The 23,544-nt window shown below is 42.7% G+C and overlaps 1 protein-coding gene across 1 annotated transcript; it reads right to left on the reverse strand.

The window, feature by feature from the left end:
- Positions 1–1,893: 1,893 nt before the first annotated feature.
- On the reverse strand, positions 1,894–22,915 carry LOC125271504. Its single transcript, XM_048195543.1, has 5 exons — positions 22,264–22,915; positions 21,611–22,181; positions 19,865–20,784; positions 2,610–2,886; positions 1,894–2,430 (listed from the first exon to the last, which is right to left on the reverse strand). The coding sequence occupies exons 1-5, from the start codon at positions 22,325–22,327 to the stop codon at positions 2,421–2,423; spliced, it is 1,842 nt and encodes a 613-aa protein (XP_048051500.1). The 5' UTR covers positions 22,328–22,915; the 3' UTR covers positions 1,894–2,420.
- Between the last annotated feature and the right edge of the window lie 629 nt (positions 22,916–23,544).

A 23,544-nucleotide genomic window follows, 5' to 3' on the forward strand; every position in this document is an offset into this window, starting at 1 on the left:
CATGGTTTGTCCCCTTTTCCAAATTTACCAAATTTTAACCCATTAACAAATGCTTTCTTCCTAATTCTCCCAGCTCTTTCAACCAGACAGCAATATTTAAAATGCATTAAAAGTCAGAAACAACATATATAAGTGTCACGCCACACCAGACTCTCTCTCTGTTCTCTCCTCTGACTTCTAATCAATAACACTCAAATTAATGAGCGTATTTATCCTCTCAATCATTGTGTGGAACACATGGAGCTCATCACAGCTGTATGAAGATAGATTCATCACACATAGATTAAACACACCATCATATTTAGACTATATGAGATGTTTCAATATAAGCCTCATCTGTCAGCACATCATGATCTGCTTCTCCTCTGAAACAGTGAAATGCAGTTCATTGCAGTGCTGTGGATGTTTCCAGGTGCCGCTGGAGCTCAAACGTGTGCAAAAGCTCCTGGAGACTCAAACTGTGCTGCAACTCCAGACTAAACCATGACTTGATCGAGCAACATTAGAAGAAATGTGACGAATCTCACCTTCTGCTTCTAAAGCATCCAGAACGCTCAGCTGCTTTCATGGGAAGAGCATCACTGGACTCTTATTTTCTGCTCTTTGTTGAAATGATTTATTCACTCCAGCTGAATAATGTTGAATCTGACAGATGTTGTCGAGGCTTCGTTCAGGTGGCCTGATGTTGGAGGAAGACTGAGACTGTTGTAGAGACATGAAGCTCAGAGAACATATTCTTCACTGCTAAATATCTGTGCTTCAGCATTATTATACAACAAATCAGATTTCAGCTGTCTTCTATCAGGAGAAATAAAGGAAAGGATCATATGGACACAGAAATAGTGCTAATGAGATAGAAGTGGCACAACTTACCCAACATTAGGGGTTAAGCACTGTATGTTGTCACTGGGGAAAATATTAGTTTTTCTGTGCGTTATTTCATGACAGTCTTACTTTACAGCATTCAGAATACATACCATTCAAACAATTCAAAATATTTCCATGCAGTGAAATATCCAAAAATATCCCAATGTTAAATTCTGAGACAACAAAATAAAGTTAACAAAAAAAAGACCTTTTATTTGTTAAAGAAAATATTGAAGGTTGCTCATTGCAGTTCATCAAACATTGTGTGTTTGAGAGGAATATAATCACATGAAAAAAGAACTGGATTCTATAGACCCCTTAATCGCCTATGTCACTGTGACGTCACCTCTCTAGCTGGAGGCAAAACATAAATGAGAACTAATAGCAGGCGCGCTAAAAGTTTGAGGTTTTGACTTTAAAATGTCGTTTTGTTGTGTTTTTGGCAGCCAGAATAGAAGGAACAGGACTTTTGGTTCAAAACTAAAGTTTTACCAGATCCCGAATCAAAAAGATAATTGTGGTTGAATGCAATACGGCGTACAGACTGGACGGAGACGATCATAAATAATACTAATGTTTGCAGTGCACACTTCATATCAGGTAAAATAATCGATGCATATGTAATAGTGTGTTGTTTTTATCTAGTACAAATCAGCAAGTTTCTATTTTATAGGTGAAAAGTCGGCAATCTCCAGCGCACTAGCTAGCTTAAATGTTAAACAAACATACAGCGACAGATGTGTGTGCCATCCTTTGAATGGTCTCTTAAAATAATCCACATTGCTAACCATAATCATAGTTAGCCCAGCGTTAGGTTACATTAGACAATAAGCCTTGACAAAATTCCCCGAACCACCCGAAAGTAATTCATATGTTGTCTAGAAAATATCCAAAACTTAAGTTAATTTACAAAAATAGCTGTAACGGTCCCGCAGAGTCAGTGATTGTACATATTCGGACAGTTCTGAACCTTCTTCTGCATCTATGTTTAATAAATCCCTCCTAAAACATGGTACCTTACGCTTGTCAACATTGAGTCCAGCGCCTCTTTTTGCCTCCAGCTAAGCCCCGCCCACCAGGAAACGTTGCAATGTTTACAAACTTTTAAGGGGTCTATTTGCAACAACTATCCTTTTTAGTAAAGCTTTACAAAACATTACATTTCTTTATGTAGAGAAAATATACATCAGCAATTCACCAGCTTTGTGCCCAGACTAAACTTACCAATTCACAACATTAAAGGAATGCATAGCTGATATAAAAACTGGATGACCAGTAATTTACTAAACTTGCATTCTCAGGTCACCAAATCGCTGTTGTCATGTAAATGAATGGCCAGAACACATTAAACTGTGAGTTGCAGATGGTCAATGCATGCAGGGCAGAAATTTGCCTCCATACTGCCTAAGTTCTTTGACCTACATGAGATTAAGTTCATGACTTGAATATGATTATGGGGTAAATATGTATTTCACTGTACAGACAGTGATCATTATTTACTCTCAATCTGTTTTGAATCAGCTTTAAAAGTGGAAGAAGCCTTCACATCGCCCTCAGTCTGAGCTGTGAGAGAAAGATGAAACAGAATGAAAGTGACATCAGATTACACAAACACATCAGCTGAGCAAAGAGGAAAGTTTGAGTTTAACAATGACTTCATTCTTCACACTGAATCCATCAGAGCACTAAACAGTCTCTCCTAACAATGAAAGAAAAATGTCAACGTAATTTTAAAACATTACCTTCCATGTTCCTTGTTTTCCAACTGTTCAGCCAGAAGGTTCTGGTTCATCTTCCTCAGGATGTTCACTGCGATCTTCACAGCTTCTTCTGGTCCAAAACACGCCACCATCGTGTCCACTGTATCCAACATATCTGCGTTCTCCATTTCAGAAGCTGAAATACGGTCATGATTCTTCAAGTGCCACTGAAATTTCTTCCGATCATCTTTTCGTAGTTCATTCAGTGATTTTTCAAGCAGCTCTTTAACAGACGGAATCATCCTTCGCTGAATCACTTCTGCAGGACAAAAAGAAAACAGTCTTCAGTATTTTTCACTCTAAACACATGGTTCTAAGTATTCAAATGTTTTTTAAATGATGAAATGAACCTGTGATCAGATCAGGTCTCGTTTCTTAGAGGTGTCTCATCTAAACTCTTCTGTTAACAGAATTTTGTTATAGGAACGTTCTCTAAATATTCAGTGTTGGTTCTTGGAACGTAAAAATCTTGACGTTACAGGAATGATTTTATAAGGTATAATGTTCCTCAAACGTTCAAAATTTTGATCTAAAATTCAACATTTTAGGAACATTGATTTGTAACATTCCAAGAACATGAAAATGTCCAGTTCCCTTTCAAAAGGGAACTCAACTCTGCGCTGAATCGTGCTTTGGGGAACATAACTCGTGACCCGTGTTCGAAATGCCAAGAATCACACAACTCCAATCCTATTGGCCGGCAACAGCCTATGACGTCAAACGGCGCGAACTGTGACATATAAAGGGAGCGCCTGAGGACGCAGTCAAACATCCTTTCGTCTTTTCGGGACTGTTTTGTTCGTGCCATTGTTTCACAAACTTCGGTAGGAAATTACTTCTTTTTTGTCTGCAAACGTTCAGGAGAATGTGTTCATCCGTGTCCCCTGGTTTGACACTTGATGTACACGTTTCTGCTGTTTTTCTGTCTGGAGAGGAGCGAACGCATTGACGATGCTTGAGTGCAGCGTCTATGTGTGTTTTTCTATGATTCACTGCAAGCGTCTCTTCTGTTTGGACACTCTGTTTTCGTTTGACACTCTTTCCGAGGGAGGAGGTGTCTGCATCTGTGCCTGGTGTTTGTAGCCCCGTGTATGCTAAGGCAATACAGCAGCTGCAATCATAGGGCTCGCAGGTGAGCTCGTTGGGAAGTTTGAGAGAATTATATTTTCTCTCAGCTTCCCGGGGCTGAAGAGGGTGTAATGTTAGATGACTGTGACGTCTGTGTTTGATGTCGCTGCGTCCGACAGCGACTGCTCCTCTGGTTGCTGGGTATGTGAGCCGCTGTGTTTTTGGGACGTGCTTTTCGGCAGGCTGTGGCTGCCGTGAGTGCGTGTTAAGAAAAGAGCCGCGTGCGGACGGTTTGACGAACGGTTCCATTCTGTCCATGAATATTGCGGCTCCCATAGACTTTCCATTCTCTCCTGATCTCCGCGTTTGAGATCGGGAGGGCATGGAAAAACCCCTGGATGTTCAGATTTGGATGGGAGGAGGAAGAAATGAAAGTAATGGGTGACCGATTGTAAATACTGTTGCGTTGGTAATTGATTCCCCAGCTATTTTAAGGGCGATTTATATCTACCCTCTCCTCTTCTTCTTTCACCTTCCATAAATATATATTCTACTTGCTCAGGTGTTTTTACAGTTAGGCTGTCAGCTGGCCTTTTTTTTAAGGCCGCCTTCTGGCTTGATAGTGAAAGTGCTTTTAGGCTTTTAAGAACTTTTGATTTCTTCCTCCTTCACGCTTTAAGGATGGGAATATCTGGTAACACTTTACTTGAAGGGGTGTGCATAAGACTGACATGACACCTTCATAATCATGACATGACACGTCATGAATATGAAGGAGGTTTTATGAATGTTTTTGACAACTGTCATTAAATGTCATTCGCTCTGTTATGTCATTTTTAATGCAAAGATGACATTGTTTGAGATGTCCGAGTTATGACAACTTGACATAAACCAATACATCATAACCTGTCAGTGTCTTTGTCATGACAACTTGACATTATTTAGCTTTATGGGTTAACATTACATTAAACTGTCATGTCGTTGGTTTTGACATTGGCTGTCATGAGGTCATTATAATAGTGTCATGAATATGTATCTTGAGCTCAAGTACAGTGGTACAAATTGAACTTGTCATTAAAATGTCATTAAGTGACAATGCTCTGACAAATAATTTTATAACAGCGTCATGACTATTTTTCATTTCATGTTTTTTTTGTTTTTGTTTTTTGTTTTTTTAAGTTTCCACCAACAGAAGGTCAGATAATAGACAATTTCAAATTTCGTAAAAAAGATGACACTGTTATAAAATAATGGTAACACTTTATTTTAGGGTCTTTTAACTAGTTGCTTATTACTATTAGCATTCATATGGATAAAATATTGGCTATTTATTAGTACTTATAAAGCACATATTAATGCCTTATTCTGCATGATCTTATTCTACATTCTTAATCCTACCCAATACATAAACCTAACAATTAACTATAATAAGCAGTAAATTAAGAGTTTATTGAGGGAAAAGTCATAGTTAATCGTTTATATATGTGTTCCCTATACTGAAGTGTTACCAAAATAATGTAATGTAATGTTAACCCATAAAGCTAAGTAGTTTTTGATAATTAATCTGCTATGTCATGTTTATGACAGGTTATGATGTTTTGCTAATGTCAAGTTGTCATGACAAAGACACTGACAGGTTATGATGTATTGGTTTATGTCAAGTTGTCGTAACAAAGACATCTCAAACAATGTCATCTTTGCATTAAAAATGACATAATTGAGCGAATGACATTTAATGACAGTTGTCATAAACATGCATAAAACCTCCTTCATATTCATGACACGTGTCATGTCAAGATTATGAAGGTGTCATGTCAGTCTTATGCACACCCCTTCAAGTAAAGTGTTACCGAATATCTTTGTTCTATGAGCCACAGGAAGGTAAGCTGGGTCCATATTTTTATGCTTATAAAAAGTGTGGACTTTGTTTCTCCTGTATAGCTTTCCTGAGCATGTAGTCAGTAAAATTAGAAGGGGCTTTTTGGGCAAAATAACTGTAGCATTAGGTTGGCTAGTTTTCAAAACATGCAGTCCGCTTTATGGCCACTATTTTGTAGCCTCCTATGTTAGAGTAGCTTCTCAGCTAATACTTTAGTTTGGTTTGAGTTAGCACTCATCGCTTCAGTTATTTGTGTACAGGATTGCAGTGCTTCATGTTCTCCTCATATTTGAAGGTTTCAAAATGAAGCCCAAGCTTTGCTTGGCCCAGTAGGCCTTAGCTAACGGCTAGGCTAGAGCTACGTTTAGGTGTTTGTTTGTTACATCACCTTTATTATTTCTATCCCTGTGAGGTGGTATAGCTCCTAGTTCTGGCCTCATCCTGAGGGAGTTGTGGGCCGCATGCCCATTTCCCCTTTGATGTGAAAATGTAGGTGCTATGGCTGGGGTTAACAGCTAAGGTTATAGGCTGTTACTAGCCTTCCTGGTGCTGTTTTTCCCAGGTGGTAGGCCCTTATCTTCGAGAAGATGAGTTATGCAGTGCTGTTAGGCCCCACTTTTAGAACTTTTGTCATGCCTATAATGTCTTCACAGGAGCCCGTTGAATTATATTCAAGTTTCAGATTACGATGCTAAATATTCTAGCTTTCGTTCTCTACGGTTCATTACAGATTCCAGTTCTGTTCTGTGAAACATTTATCCTGTCTGGATGGCATGTATTACAAAGCATTCATGTTTGCTTTGGTTCTAAGCTTTAGCCCTACATACATATGCAGGGCTCTCAAGTTTTGGAGAGAGGCAAGAGTGACATCTCCACCCCATCCCCCCCATAAAAAAAAAAAAAAAAAAAAAAAAAACTTTCGCCACCTTCTCTGGGCTAGCATCCTGTAACCTGGCCTCAGGGTGAATGAGATGATGCTTATTAGTTGCCTTTTACCTGACACCTTTGAAAGACAGATGCAATGATTAATGCGTCCATGGCCAGGATATAAAATGTGACATGATTTTAAAAGTGACCTATAACATCGACGATGCAATACACTTTAATTTATTTAGTGCTAATAAAATTATTAAAACTATTTGGAGAGAGAGATGTTTAATGTAACAAAATGTCAGTCCTCATGTGATAGCAAAATATAACTAGGCCTAGACTACTTGTTCTGAGCAGGTGTCAATGAACAGGCTGTAAAACTGTTGTCTAAGTTCAGACACTCATGAAAAACTGAAGCTGATTACCTGATTATCTAACAGCAGTCAAGTTGTCATTGTTTGTGTCAAACAACTTGTGAATTTGTTGTAACATTAAAACAGGAGATCATGACTTACTCTGTGCTCAAAGTGATGCTCAGAGCTCCAGTGGTTTCCTCTGTGGGTGAACGAGGATGATGCTGAACAATTCCAGGATATGCTTTTTTTTCATTGGTTGTTGCGTTAAATCTTACCCAGATACAATAGTGCTATTTTCTGATTGGCTATTGTGTAGCCTCTTTCTTTTTTTTTGATTGGCTGATAAGTGGCAGGTTCGAGACGCGCTTGATTCCTGCCCGGTTCCATAGAGAGAGCGGCGCGGCCAGATACATTTTGGGCGCTGCGGCATATTAAATATATGATAATTAGTTTTTCTGCGTGAGAAATACAATGTGTGGCGGGAGTGCGTGACAAAAGACTGAAATGAGTGACTGTCACGCTCAGTGCGTGACACTTGAGAGCCCTGCATATGTGAGCTTTCTCATGTGCTGCCACAAGTTAACACCTGTTTCTGTAATAGCAGGCTGTGATTAGCCTCTATCTATGAACGTGGCGTTTTGTTGTACTCCCCGGTTAGGGTATGTGTTTCACTGAGTGCATCACCTTTTGGATTGCACACTCAGGTTGAGTGTAGAGAGTCTTATTTTGGTTAGAATAGCTATCTCTGTTAACTCCCAGTCGATCGTGACCACAGCAGCTGTCTTGCATTTGCTGTTAGATTGTTGGCCCTTTATTGTAGCTTCTTTCTTATCACAGCTTGTGTTTAGGCGCTGTTGGTTATGATCATGAGTTTGCTCATGTATTTGTAGCACTGCCTCAGGCTTTTGCTCACGTTGTCTGAGGTAACGGGCCTGTTCGGCCTTCCTCAGACCGTGATAGCATTTTTATGTACCGAGGTACATTGCCTGTTGGAATGTGCAGCTTGAGCTCAGGTTCGATAAGTTAGTTCCCCACTTACCGTGTCGGATCTAGACCTGCCCCCTTGAGCTTGGGCCCTGTTATGACCACGGGCTGGCGCCACATGGCGCGAAAAGTAGTAGGCCTCCTTTGTAGCTTCTGTGTTGACCCAGCCGGGTTGGTCATTTCTGGACTCATTCCATGGTTGAGTTATGTCTTTGACTCTTACCACCTTTGGCCGCGCCTACCTCTGTCCGAATAGGCCCTATGTTGGGCCTTTCGTTGAGTTCTGTGGCGTAGTATGTACTTCTTATACCCGAGGGTTTTCAAGTACCTTGCCTGCGGGCTGGCCCTAGTCATGAAGTTACCACTGGTTGATGCCATGTGTTCATAGAGGTTGTAGGCCCCCGTCAGGGCCTCCTTTCTGTCTGCATGTTGGCACAGTTTTTTGTGGGGTTTCTATACGACTCATCACCATGGATGGGTCTTGATGCCACTAGCTGACACCGCATGTATACGGGTTGTAGGCCTTCGCAGGCCTCCTTTGTGTGACGCAGGAGTTTGGCTTTGTACTTTTCTCGCTTAGAGAGTAAAAGGTGCTTTTACTGAGTACATTTCTGAAGTGGCTTGCCTCTCAAGGTGAGCTTTTGTACTAAAACCAGTCTTTGGTCTAGTTTTATGCATTTGCTGCCTTGAGCTTGGTTTCCTTTAGCTCTAGTCGAGCTAAATAGCTACCCTGTCTATTACCTGGTTCTATTTTGCTCCTAGAACTTTAGTGGCTGCTAGCTGACGCCGCGTGTGACGGGTAGGCTTGAGGGCCTCCTTGTAAGCATGCTGGCTCTTTCCCTTTCAGTTTTTATTTGTTTACAATAAAAGGTCTTATGTCGCTGGCTGGCCGGGGCTCTGGCTGGCTAATGACCTCCTTGGTAGTCGGCCTGTCTAGCCTGAACCTTGATAACACTGCCATGAGCTGATGCCACGTGTCTGCTGAGGTTACAGGCACATGGGGCCTTCTTTGGCGTGTGTTGGTGTACGTTGTACTCCTCTTGCTTAAAGAGTAAAAGGGTGCTTTTACCGAGTACACTGCTCATTGGATTGTGTTGGATGGGCTGTCTTGTGGGCACTCACAGCTACCTAATCACTTGGTTGGTCATGTGCTCAGCATGCTTTGTTTCAGTTCTTTGGCCCTATCGGCCATCCTGAATACCACCTGGTTTGATTGGGTTTGTGTTGTGAGGATTAGTTCTCGGTAGAACTTGTAGCTATGTTGTAGGCCCCTTTGCTCGGCCTCCATGGTTATGTGCCTACAGTACTGTCTGTCTGTTAGGTTGAGCTTCGTACTTCCCTCTGGGTTGACTGCGTAATTGTGCTTAGCTCCCTAAGCTGGTCATTGGTTGTAGACTTCTGTGAAGTCTCCCGTTCAGACTGGCCCCAGGCTGGTTTGTGCATCCCTGTACCAGGGTTCTCTAGCGCACAGACTCCTCAGCGCTTTATCAGAAGCTGAGTAGATTCTAGAATGAGTGGTCTTACTCCCCTCAATACAAGGGTTTATAGCGCTTAGCTGAGTTCTGCTCTCCAGGATGCCCATCTCTGCGTGTGGGTTTGAGTTGCTCACTGCCCTTTCGCAGTTGCTCTTACCTGCTCTCCTCTTTGGAGTTTGCACATTGGAGATTCTGTATGTCAGACAAGGTTGGCCCAGACTATGTTTGGCCTTTGCTAAATTAGTATGGCCTTCTTGGTGGCGCCAGGGGTGAATTTATCCCCCTAGTGACTGGCCGGGATTCCTCTGGTTCCCTGGCCACATTCCCTTTAAGTGACCACTTCCTATGGGTTGCTGGTCTCAGATGCCTTTAGCAGCCTTGGCAGGCCTTTTGCGAAAGGCCTCTTTTAGGCTCAGCTTGGGCTGTTGGCCGTAAGGGAATGCTGTCACTGACAGCCTTGAAGAGTTGCTCCCGGTTTTTCCCTGGAACTGCCGGACGTTTGTCCAGTCTTCTTGGGCATGCACTCTTCTTCAGCATGGCGGCGTTGGTATATCGTTCCCCAAAGTGCGATTCAGTGCAGAGTTGAGTTCCCTTTCGAAAGGGAACGTCTCAGGTTACGCATGTAACCATGGTTCCCTGAGAACAGGGAACGAGACTCTGCGCTTCCCTGCCATGCTTCGGGGTGCCTGCGGAACAGTCCATCAAAGACGAGAAGATGTTTGACTGCGTCCTCAGGCGCTCCCTTTATACGTCACAGTTCGCGCCGTTTGACGTCATAAGTTGTCGCCGGCCAATAGGATTGGAGTTGTGTGATTCTTGGCATTTCGAACACGGGTCACGAGTGACGTTCCCCAAAGCGCAATTCAGCGCAGAGTCTCGTTCCCTGTTCCCTGAGACGTTTCCTTAATATTAGTATTATGTTATTTAAAGGTTAGTATGATGTTCCTGAAACATTCTTTCAATCATTCAAACACCTGCTGTGAACACACACTGAAAGAAAGAGAAATAAGAACACAAACTACAACTTTCTTCAGCCACAGCCTTAGATGAACTGAAGAAAAAAAGACATTAAATCTCTGAAGATCTGATTAAACAACTCCACAAACAGCATTACCAGCTTCACTTATTACTAACCAGACTGACTTTACTTCTGTCACACGTCTACAGAAGTCCTTATTAAGAATTAACAGAGGTTTAGATGTTGATGTCTTATTGAAAATTTGAGGTCACCATAATGGAGATCAGTGGTTGCTGTAGTTGAGCCCTTGACTTTTGTTGAGCTGCTTCTTTATCAGCAGTTGCAGGTGTTTTCAGGAAACATTTCTGCATTGATAAAGCATAATGATATGTCTGTTTTAATAACAGACAAATTACTGCATTAAGTAGTTTACATAACGTCTCAGGTTACGTATGTAACCATGGTTCCCTGAAAACAGGGAACGAGATTCTGCGTTTACCGCTATGGGGGAACCGTCACTCGTGACAGGTGTCTGAAATGCCAAAGAATCACACTACTTCAATCCTATTGGCTGTCGACAGCCTATGACGTCATCATGGCGCAAACCTGGAAGTATAAAGGGAGCGCCTGAGGAAGCAGTCGACACCTACTCATCTTGAGGGACTGTTCAGCAGGCATCCCGAAGCATGGCAGGGCAACGAGTCTCGTTCCCTGATCTCAGGGAACCATGGTTACATACATAACCTGAGACATTCCCTTTTGAAAGGGAACTTCAACTCTGCATTTACCGTTATGGGGAACGATTTACCCACGCCGCCATGCTAGAGGAGAGTGCATGCCAAATGACTAGACAAACGTCCGGGAGTTCCAGAGAAAAGCCGGGAGCAACTCCCCCTTAGGTCATGCAAGGCTGTCAGTGACAGCTTTCCCTACGGCCAACAGCCCAAGCTGAGCCTAAAAGAGGCCTTCCATAGAAAGCCTTCCAAGGCTGCTTAAGGCATCTGAGACCAGTATTCCATGGAAAGTGGTCCCTTAAAGGGAATGTGGCCAGGAAACTGAAAGGAACCCCGGCCAGTCACAAGAGGGGAACAATCACCCTCAGCACCACCAAGGAGGCCTTACTAATCTAGGGAAAGCCAAACATAGTCTGGACCAGCCCTGTCTGATACACAGAATCTCCAAAGCGCATTCTTCATAGAAGAGAGCAAGTAAGAGCGACTGCGAAAGAGCAGTGAGCAACTCAAACCCACGCACAGAGATGGGCATCCCGGAGAGCATAACTCAGCTGAACGCTATAAACCCTCGTATTGAGGGGAGTATAATCCACTCATCCTAGGATCTACTCAGTGGCTGATAAAAGCATTGAGGAGGCTGTGCGCAAGAAAAACCCTGATACAAGGGAGCACAAACCAGCCTAAGGGCTGGTCTCAACAGGAGACTTCATAGAAGTCTACAACCAATGACCATCTTAGGGAACTAAGCACAATTACACAGTCAACCCAAAGGGAAGTACAAAGCTCAACCTAACAGACAGACCATACTGGAGGCACATAGTCATGGAGGCTGACCAGAAGGGGCCTACAACATAACTAAAGTTCTTACAACTGAACTAAATATCACACAGAAACTCAACTCATATGGTGGTATTCCAGGATGGCCCATAAGGCCACTCACCTGAAAACATAGCATGATGGAAGCAAGACCAACCAAGTAATTAAGTAGCTGTGAGTGCCCACAAAACAGCCCGTCCAACACAATCCAACGAGCAGTGTACTCGGTAAAGAACCTTTTACTCTTTAAGCAAAAGGAGTACAGTGTACGCCATCAAACGCTAAGGAAGGCCCCATGGGACTATAACTTCAGCAGACACGTGGCATCAGCTTGTGGCAGTGTTATCAAGCTTCAGGCAAAACAAACCGACTACAAAGGAGGTTAATGAGTCAGACAGAGCCCTGGCCAGCCAGCGTCATAAATCCCTTTTACTGTCTTCAGTAAAGAATATTAAAGAAAACACAAAAGGTACATGCCAGCATGTTCCCAAAAGAGGCCCTGAAGGCCTACCTGTCACACGCGGCGTCAGCTAGAGGCCACTAAAGTTCTAGGAGCAAAATAGAACAGAGTAAAAAACTAGGTAACTACTTAGCTCAACTAGAGCTAAAGGAGACCAAGCTCAAGGAAGTAAATGCATAAAACCAATCAAATAGTTGGTTTTAACACAAGAACTCACCCTGAGGGGCAAGCCACTCAGAAAATGTACTAAGTAAAAGCACCTTTTACTCTCTAAGGAGTACAAAGCCAAGCTCCAGAATGATACATAGGAGGCCTGAAAAGGTCTACAACTTGTAAACACGTGGCGTCAGCTAGTGGCAATAATGACCCATCCATGGTGATGAATCAGATAGAAGTTAACACAAATAACTGTGCCAATATGCAAACTGAAAGGAGGCCCTGCTGGGGCCTTCGACCATCATGAACACATGGCATCAGCCAGTGGTAGCTTCATGACTAAAAACCAAGGGAGTACACACTGCACCACAGAACCCTATGAGAGGCCTGACCTAGGGCCTACTCTTACAGAGGCAGGCGTGGCCGATGGTGGTGTAAGTCATAAAACAAGACTCAACCATGGAAATGAATCTTAATATAACCAACCCAGCTGAGCCAACATAGAGACTACAAAGGAGGCCTGGCAGGGCCTACTACTTTTAGCACACCGGGGGCGCCAACCAGTGGTCATATACAGGGCCCAAGCTCAAAGGGGACCAGCTCTAGACCCTACAAGTTAACTGTGGGTAACTAGCTAAACAACCTAAGCTTAAGCCTACACATTTCAACAGGCAATGTACCCAGTACACATAAACATGCTATCACGGTCTAAGGAAGCCCTACAAGGCCTACCACCTCAAACAACATGAGCATAAGCCTGAGGCAGTGCTAAGATGTGAGCAAACTTGTGATAGTAAACCAACAGTGCCCGAGAAACAAGCTGTATTAACCCTCAGGGGTCTGAGGCTGATTTGGGGCCTGGAGAAGTTTTGACATGCCCTGACATTTGTGCTTTTTTCAGTTGTTCATAAACATATTAATGGAAAAAGTGTCATTACACTGTATTCAGCACAAACTAGGCTACAATAATATGTAAGGAACATGTATGTACATGTTTGTATTTTTGAAGGAATAACGTTTATGCGTGGTTATTGAAAAAACAAAAAACTTAAGTCACTGAAATAAAGCCAAAAAATATATATTAAATCTGTGTTCACAAGACTTCTGGGTATTGGAGATTGTAGACTAGAGTTTTTGCTTCAAAATTATGTAAAAATTATCATTCCTACTCCTTCATAAAAAACAATAGAGAGATTTAAATTTTCTAAAACATCTTTGGTCAAGAAACACAGTATGCATGGAGGCGTGAATAATCATGAATAATGGGTGATTCTCACCTGAGAAGACAAAAGAATTGCATAAAAGAGCTCTAATGACATGCATAAATAATGAGGCCTTTCAGTCAGATGTGTGAAAAAACCCTCTGTTGATCATGTCTCAAGCTCATCATAATGTAAATCAAACATACAGAAAAAACAGCAATACTGTGAAATATTATTACAATTTAAAATAATGGTATTCTATTATTAAAATATAATGCATTTCTATGATACAAAGTGTCTAAACAGTTATGTTACCTCTATGGCATTTCATATAGGCTTTTAGCTTAAAAGCATGCACATTTGGAGAAATATTGATGGATTCTCATGTTTATGTCTATTTTCTATACAGAGGAGTATTTATTCATTATTTATTGTCATTACTATGAGTGCTGGATACTGTGTTTACAATTCATACTTGCAGCCGGAGGGCGCTCTGTGCACTTTTAGTCCACAAATGCCAATGCTAAAGAAGAATAGGCAATCCAGGAAATAACTGAACTAACAGAGGCCAGAGATCGTTAACTATGGCTATTCAAAACACTTTTCAAGAAAGTAAATACACGATTGAGATGATGAATGCATGTATTGACTGAATTTGCGTCTGAATAGCGCTCGCTCCGTGGGCATGGCCGCATTAGCGGATAATGAGCTGAATCAAGGACTTCTGACATGGCTCTCTTTTCATACAGATTACATAAACACAGAAGGTTTGTTTTCGATTTGACTTATACGATTTAAAACCTGACATTTCAACGTTTTTTTAGACACAAGTCTAATTTTTTTTTTATTAGTATTCACTAAGTTACAGTTCATTTTCGGAGAACTATCAGATTGGAGTTCGTTCAGAGGGAGACGAGAGATCAAGCATCATGTTAGTTTTCTTTATTTTACAAAAAGCACAACATTTTGTTTTTACTCTGAGTGTACACAAATAAAAGAAGATATTCCACAGATTAAAATGGTGTATAGCTCTTAATTGTATGTGCAACATTAACAGAGTATTTTGAGTCTCTTTCACACTGGTTAGAAAAAAAACGCGGTGACCACGCCGGCGTGACCGCAGACCCGAGGGAGTTAATAAAGAGCCTACCAAGAAAGAACCAACAATCTAACAGCATATATAAAGCAGCTGCTGTGGTCATGATAGACTGGGAGCTAACAGAGATCATACTATTCTAACCAGAATAAGTCTCTCTACACTCAACCTGAGTGTGCAATCCAACAGGTGATGCACTCAGTGAAACACAAACCCTAACCAGGGAGTACAACAAAACACCATGTTCATAGATAGGGCGTTAACCTGTGACAGCACTAGAGTAAGCTCACATATGTATGTAGGGCTAAAGCTTAGAACCCCAAAGCAAACCACCTGGGAAAAACAGCACCAGGAAGGCTAATAACAGCCTTAATAACCTTAGCTGCTAATCTCAGCTATAGCACCTACATTCACATCAAAGGGGAAAATGGGTATACGGCCAACAACTCCCTCAGGAGGAGGCCAGAACTAGGAACTATACATCTCTAACACAGGAGGCTAAAAACCTAGCGGCCATAAAACGGTAAAAACTGTAATACTGACTATATGCTCAGGAAAACTATGCAGGAAAAACAAGATCTACACCTTTATAAGAATAAAATATATAGCTTGTAGAAAGAAGATTTCTCCTCCTTTCCTCTTGCATGAAGACGGATAAAATCCAAAGTTCTTTTAAGCCTAAAAGTACTTTTCACTATCAAGCCAGAAGGCAGGCCATCAGAAAAATATTCATCATGGGCCCAACCATCAAGGCTGATTTATACTTCTGTGTCGAGTGTACGCCTTAGCTACTGCGTAGGCTGTTTTGTACCACGTGTAGCCTATGACGTAGCCAGACGTGTACCTCTTCAAAAATGTAACAACCTGTCAATTCTACACGGACCGCAAGCGCTGTGATTGTTCTGCTAGAACCCCTCCCTTAGGTAAAAAAAACTGGCCCGGAGCAATCGGAGAAGAGCGAGTGTTTTTTAACTTCCTGGAGGAATGAAAAACACTCTGTTGAAGAGGACTCATACAAAAGTCACCTACTCCTATTTGCCGCTTCTCTGCCGTTTCTTTATGTAAGCTTCTCTGACAACGTACATGACAAGCTGTTTCTTCTTCGGCTTTTGTTTTGATCCTCAATCTGACCGCGGACACTGCCTACTAGTGGTCGCATGCACAGCGACGCGTACAATGATGCAGAAGTATAAATGAAAACAGACGCATAGCCTACAGCGCAGAGGCTCCGGCGTAGGTCTGACGCAGAAGTATAAATCACCTTCAGTCTGACTGTCAAAAGCCTGAGCACATAGAGGTTTTCAATGCTCCTGGGAGGGGGAGGAAGAAGAAAGAGCGAGGGCAGACTGTAGTCCCCGCGCGAGAGAGAAGATCAATCATTGGCGCTGCTGGCGCCTATGCTCGATCACCTCCCTCAGGTTCTGCTTCTTCCTCCTTACATCCTGCCGCTTCTGCGACTTACTCCGGGGAGGAGATGCACGAGTGGCGACACTAGATTTTTGGGCCTGTCTCTGAACCTTGACTCGAGACGGCCCCAGACCTCCCAGCTGTTTGGGCCTAGATCCGGATCCGAGCGGGATGCAGGATCTGAACTTCTCAACCACTGCTTCGACGGAGGTGCCGAAAAGCTCAGTAGGCGATACCAGGGCATCGAGGAGAACGTTTTTCTCTTTCTCGCCGATGTCCGCACAGTTCAACCTCAGATGTAGCTCTGTGGCCACCATGGCTGCCATCGACCTGCCGATCGAGGTGGCCGTCTGCTTGGTGGCCCTCAGAGCAAGATCCGTGGTGCAGCGCAGCTCTGCTACCACTTCAGGGGACAGACCCTGACCCTGGTCCAGATCCTTAAGCAGATCAGCCTGGTACACTTGCAACACTGCCATTGTATGCAATGCTGCACCAGCCTGACCCGCAGCAGCGTAAGCCCTGCCATTCAAGCATGATGTCACTTTCAGCGCTTTGGATGGCAGGACTGGAGCTCTCAGTGTCGGTGCACTCCCTGTAGCGAGACAGTTCACAAATGCCTCATCAACAGATGGCATCGACACGTACCCATGCTGGCCCAATACCTCAACATTAGTGAAACTAACCCCTGATGTCGATGAATTCAGGCCAAGTACATCCATGCCTTCTCGATCTCAGCGTATAGATCGGGAAGGAATGGAAGGCTCACCAGAGTTATTGGGTTATTGTCCGAAAGAAGCCATTCGTCAAGCCTGCCACGAACAGGCTCCTTCCTGACGCACTTCCAAGGCAGCTGCAGCCTGCCCGAAGTGCGCTCCATAACCTCCAATAACTTTGCATGCGCCAGGTAGGGCGCTTCTCCCTCCTCGGCCATCTCCTGCTCTGTGGGGCTTGCAGCCAGAAGAGCACTCGCTCCTGGATCCGATGACGTCAAAGACAGGACGTCATCTAGGAGCGTGTCCTCGTCAGCCGCTTCGGCTTGAGAGAGATTTACACCCCTCTCAAATTCCTCAGAAAGCTCCACCTGTGAGCCCCATGATTTCAGCCACTGCTCTGCCTCAGCATGAGCAGGACCGGAACCACCAGGCAGAGGCGGCGATGCCTCTTCCCTCGAGAAGAGGGCCAAATGAGAACGGAGCATCTTCTTGGGCAGACGCTCACAGTTAACGCAGACAGCGGCCTCAAGCACTGTCCGCACATGCTCCTCACCCACACAGAAAATGCACATGTTGTGTGTGTCTTCCGATGTTAGAAACCTGGGACAAGGTTCAGCACACTTCCTGAAACGTTTGTCAGACATATTGCAAGACATTCCTTACCGGTGTTTGAAAACAATGGCATAGACAAGACAGTCCCGAAAGACGAGAAGATGTCGACTGCTTCCTCAGGCGCTCCCTTTTTACTTCCGGGTTGCATGAGAGCGTTATGCATGAGAGCGTTATGAAAACTGATCAGAGGCTTCTTCAACAGTGCATAGTATTCTTGAGTATGCTTTTTCTAAATGCAGCATGATTTACATTTACATGATTGTGACTCTCACTATGTTTAGCGCTGCAGTTGTTCATATCATGTGCTTGTCTAATTTTCATTTTTGTAACCATATTGTTACACAAAAAAAACTGTTTCCCAAGCCTGTTTCTCGAGGCTGTAACGGTGTGTGCTTAGGAAGATGAGGACAAAGATGAATAAAGTTCAAACACAGTTTAATATAATAATCCAAATAGGAATCAGAACAGGCATCAGGATACACACACATAACTAGATACGAGACTGGACAAAGAACAACAGAAAGGCAGGAACTTAAGTAGTGCAGATAAATGATAAATGATACACAGCTGACACACGTGAACTCATAATGATGGTGACCATAGAGGCGGAAGACAGGCAGGAACACAAACAAAGGAACATGACAAATAAAACCAAAACTGAAAGTTCATGAAAACTGAAACTAACGTGACATAATGCCCCCTCTGGCAAGGGGTGTCTTCGCGCCGTGGAAGGATAATAACAGATGGAGTGATGGCGGATGTTTTGGAGGTGGATGAGGATCTGGTGAAGGGCTGGAGAGAAGAGGAGGCAAGGGGATTGCAGATGCAGGCAGATGGGGCCGTGAAGGCGCAGATGGAAGGTGCCAGATGTTGCCGAAAAACAAAGTGCTACCAACAGCAGTCAGGACAGGTGGCTGGAGAGGGAGGCTTGACAGTGTAAACATGATTGAAGATGATGATTGACAAAAGGGATCCAACTCTCGACTTACTTGAAAAATGTCCATACAGTCTAGCTGGTACTCACTCTCAGTGGTGGGAGGGTGGGAGTGGCTCACTTCCATTCCCATAAACTCCACGAGGACTCCCACAGCGATGGATGGTGTTACTGGCTCACACCCCTGGTCATACTCTTTGGGATGCTTCGACTCCAGGGTGATAGCGGGCGCTGTCCTTTCTTCTTCAGGCTTTGGCTCACATGTCACGGCAGGCGGAAGCTTCCAGTCTGCAGGGGCTCAGGCATAAGATCCGTCAATCCGGGCGGTGGTGATGGGCTAGGCTCTGGGTCGGGCTATGGTGGCTGTATGGATTGGGGGTAGACACTCTCCAGACACCTGATGATAGCCTCCTTCCAGTAAAGTTCTTGGGTGTCTGGGAGGTCTACGGGACTTACGGGAGGTCCGGTCTGTGTGTGCTTAGGCAGATGAGGACAAAGACGAATAAAGATCAAACACAGTTTAATATAATAATCCAAACAGGAATCAGAACAGGCATCAGGATACACACACATAACTAGGATACAACATCGGACAAAGAACAACAGAAAGGCAGGAACTTAAGTAGTGCAGATAGGTGCTAAATGACACACAGCTGATACACGTGAACTCATGATGATGGTTACCATAGAGACGGAGGACAGGCAGGAACACAAACAAATGAACATGACAAATAAAAACAAAACTGAAAGTCCATGAAAACTGAAATTAACGTGACAGAGGCACACCAACACCACATTTTCGAACTATTCCTGATCAAACACAGCTGATTCAACTCATCGGCTTATTAGGAGAGACTCCAAGACCTGAAATGAATGATAAGATGAATGAATGATCAGATAAGAGATACATCCAAACTGTGTAGTGTGTGTGTGTGCCTCCAGAAACAGGGTTGGGAAACACTGGTGTAAAAAAGTATTCCTCTTAGGAGTATGTACATGTATGTGAGTAGCTATGTTTCCATCACCATTTTATGCACATTTTTGAAGTATTGTGTCAGAAATGAGTGATGGATATAACAAATTTTGAACAAAAAAAGGTGAGGTGGTTTTTGACTTGCGACAAATAGTTAATGTCAATAATGGGAGATGGAAACGCATTTGCCAAATAAATTATGACATAGTGAACATTAAACCCACATGAGTAATCGTCTGTTTCTACTGATAGTCTTTTATTTTCTGTTGCTTACTCGAAATATAAATATAATTTAGATATAATTTAGTTTCGTACAATTGAATATTAAAAAAAATGTATATGAATGCTTTCACAAAATCTCTGTGCTTGTGTATAATTTCACAGATCTTTCTCATGCTCTCCTAACTGGATAAACTCCAGTCTGGTTTCTGAATATTGTTCCTCATGAATTATTTTTTGCTGACGCAGTTTATCTACACTGATCTGGATATTTTCAACCCCCTGAATGAGATCTAGCCAATGGTTATCAAAAATTGTGCTTTACCTGCATCACTATTCAGACGCGGCTCGTCTCTCTTAGGATGAATCTGATCAAGTTCATCTTTCAAAATTGTTGCAGTCCAGACCTCCTCCTTATTCTCTTCTCTGATAAGAGTCATTTGAAGATCATTCTCCAGACGTGTCGTAACCTTGAAGTAGTTTGGTGGAGTTTTTAATCCAAGTGTGATCCCTTCTTTGGGATGGATAGTCAAGGCACCAGGAACGTCAAGAATGTGTGGTGTTTTCATCCGAAATGCCCTGCCAGGTTTGGGATGTGGGATTGGACAACTTGACTTTTCATCCTTCTCAACTTTTTCTTTTGCACAATCATCAAATGGAAAAAAGTAGACATGTAGAATGAGAGGAACTTTAGAACGCATGTAGAGAAGAAGATCGCAGTGATAATTCACTCGCTTTTTCCAACTTTTCCAAATAAAGGGTGTTTTGGGAGAGAAGGATGGTTGGAGAATCTTAGCATGGAATCGGGTCAATTGCACAGGTTCTGTGGTTGTTCCCTCTTCTTTTACGGTGAGGACTTTCACAGCATCTTTGAGAGAGGGGTCAGACTCTCCTAAACAGGCGTAATGGGGCAGATGAACTTCCTCCAGTTTCCCTGAGATCACCATCACGTCAATCACTGGACCGATCCGGTTGCACTGCAGCCTCTCCAGCTCTGTGTTGAAGAAGTGTCCGTCTACGGTACAGTACTGAAGGGTGACGTCACAGTCACAGACCCATCGCATTCTGGTCCTGACACACTCGTAACGGCCTGGGTCAGTGCTGACCCTGAACTTTGACCCTCCTTCATCTGTACAGGCCGACGGCTCAATCTGAACCCACTGATCAGAATCAGCTATATGGACACAAGACTGACAGTTCAGCAGTGGGTGAATATTGAGCCCAGAAGGTTTGGAGTCAGAGACCCTGTGAAGAACCAGAAGAAGGAGGAATGATAGAGATGGTTACAAAATGAATGAATTAATAATAAACTAATAAATGATGGTGACTAACTACATTAGTTAGCATGAACTGAAGTGTTTATTAATCTCAGTTAATGTTCATTTCAATGTTTAGAAAATCATTATTAAAATCATTTGTCAATATTACATAATGGACCAGAACTAACATGATCTAACAATGAAGAAATCAATTTTTATTAACTAAATTAAAGATTAATACCATAACACATGTATTATTCATTGTTAGTTAATGCATTAATGAATGTTAACTAATGGGATCTTACTGTAAAGTGTTACTAACAACTCAAAATCAACAACATACTAACAGTCTACTATAAAAAACCTAAAGAGTAAATCTGTCACAATTCACACATTTAACAACTCTCTTTGTGGAAAATGTACCATCAAAAGATTTGAAATGATATTTGAGAAAATTAATAGTTTATTAATAAACAGTTTAGAGATCATCTGATCAGGAGCTTTTGAGAAATACTGGTAAATCAGTCTGAGTCAGGGACCTCAGAGTTATTGCTCAAAACTAACTAAAATGAAAAATAATTTCTTTAAAGTTCCTGCACAGGAGACACTTGACAAAGAAAAAAAAGATATATTTATTGGTATCGGCATCTGTTATCGGCCAAAATATGCTGACAGATATGATCATATCAGGTATCAGCAATAATCCAATATCATGCATCTCTAGTGTTTAGTGATGAATGAAGAACAGAAGATTGAACTATTAATCACAGTCTGGAAAAATTCTTCACTAAGACACAGTATATTTCACTCACCCGGTTGTGTGTGTATCACTGTTGATTCTCACACGAGGTTGTTTAATGTCACACAGAGACACTGAGGAATTATCATGAACTGTAAATCCAGCATAGAGGGGTTCAGTGAATGTGGTGTTGAATGTGTGTAAGTGTGTGAGTGTGTGTGTGTCAGAGATGCTGTAGAAGGACAGAGTGCCAGCCGACACGTCCACATACACTCCTACTCTCTTAGAGGATGAATGGATCGCAGGTATCTTAGTGAAGTTCTTATTGTGCCAGACAGTGAATCCATCATCAAAGCAGTCCAGATTCCAGGATTTGTCATTGAATCCAAACACACAGTCACTCCGTCCTTTCCTGCTGATTCCTTTATATGTCACTGATATTTTAACATCTTCACTCCATTCAGCCTCCCAGTAACAGCGTCCAGTCAGACACTCTCCACACAGAACCTGAGGAATAACATCAAATCTCTCTGGATGATCAGGATATGGCTGATGATCTTCCACATATGTGATCTTCCTGTTCTCCTCAGACAGAATGAGACGAGTGTTTACTGTGTTTGGATCCAGTCTGAGATCACAGGCATCTGAACACAAGAAGAGAGAAACATTTCACTAAATGAGACAAATCAACATCAAAACACTAAATGATTGTGTGTGTAGACCTACATTTATGTAGTTCTGCTGTACTTCTGAACTCTCCACAATGATCCACACTATAAAACACAAACATGATTCACATTCATTTTCTAAAGGTCAGACAAAAAAGAAGAAACACACAATCTGTTCTGTGACACAAACTTAGTTCACCCCAAAATGATCGATCATTTAGTCTGATTTTGTTTCAAACCGGTATGACTAACTTAAAAATTGAAAAATGTGATGTGATATTATGAGAAAATCAAAGTGTTTTTTGACCTTTGTTGCATGTAAACCTGTTTTAGGAGACCTAAACAAAAATAGGAACCTTTAAAATAGCATAAAAGGGGAACTTTAATTTTAGCATTAATGATGTCAGGTTTGTGGGGTGATGGAAGCAGTGAGGACCCAATTTCAGAAGAAATAATGGGCTTTTATTAATAATAAAAATAAAACAAAACAACGAAAACTACCCCAAAGGGGAAAACAAGACTAGACTGGACTTCTTGACTTGAGGGAAACACACACAAGGGAAAATATGACGACGAACCAGCACAGTGTCACGCCAGGCTCCAACACCGTCCAATCACAGCACACTCCCTCACCAGAGAACTGATCACATGCACCTGCACTCAATCAGCACGCTCATCAGTCACCACATAAAAGACACTCAGTCACTGTCCGGTCTCGTTCGCATTAAGACGTATCTTCATGCTTACCTCAAGGACTCCTGTTGCTATACCTACCTGTCTCCAGCATCTCCAAGTCTCCTCCTGTGTTCCACATCTGTGTGTGAGTGTCTTCAGTCTCCAGCGTCTCGTCTCATCATCATCTCCCAGGATATCCATCACTACAAGCACAAAGGAGAGTATCACCACAACTATATACTCACCTGCATAACTGTTAACTCTGCTGTGTGTCTCATAAACAACCTTATCTGTTACCTTCAGTCTCCGACCCTTCTGTATTGTAACAGAAGACCAGACCAAAACCGTCAGACACCAGCATGAGTCACCCAGATCCGTTTCAGGAGCTCGTTGATGCCATGCTCCGAGCATTCACCACCGATCCACCACCATCACCACCAGCGATCACCTCCACCAACACCACAGTCACTTCTTCTTCGACCGTTTTCGCCAGTCCCATGGCCAAACTGGCGCCCTTCTCTGGGGAGGATTGCAACAGATTTCTCCTGCAATGTTCGCTGGTCCTGGAGATGCAACCGCACTTATTCCCCACTGAACACTCCAAGGTAGCCTTCATAATTTCACAGTTAAACGGCAAAGCACTACAATGGGCCGATTCTAGTTG

Source organism: Megalobrama amblycephala, linkage group LG7 (genome assembly GCF_018812025.1).
Source record: "Megalobrama amblycephala isolate DHTTF-2021 linkage group LG7, ASM1881202v1, whole genome shotgun sequence".
Lineage (NCBI taxonomy): Eukaryota > Metazoa > Chordata > Actinopteri > Cypriniformes > Xenocyprididae > Megalobrama > Megalobrama amblycephala.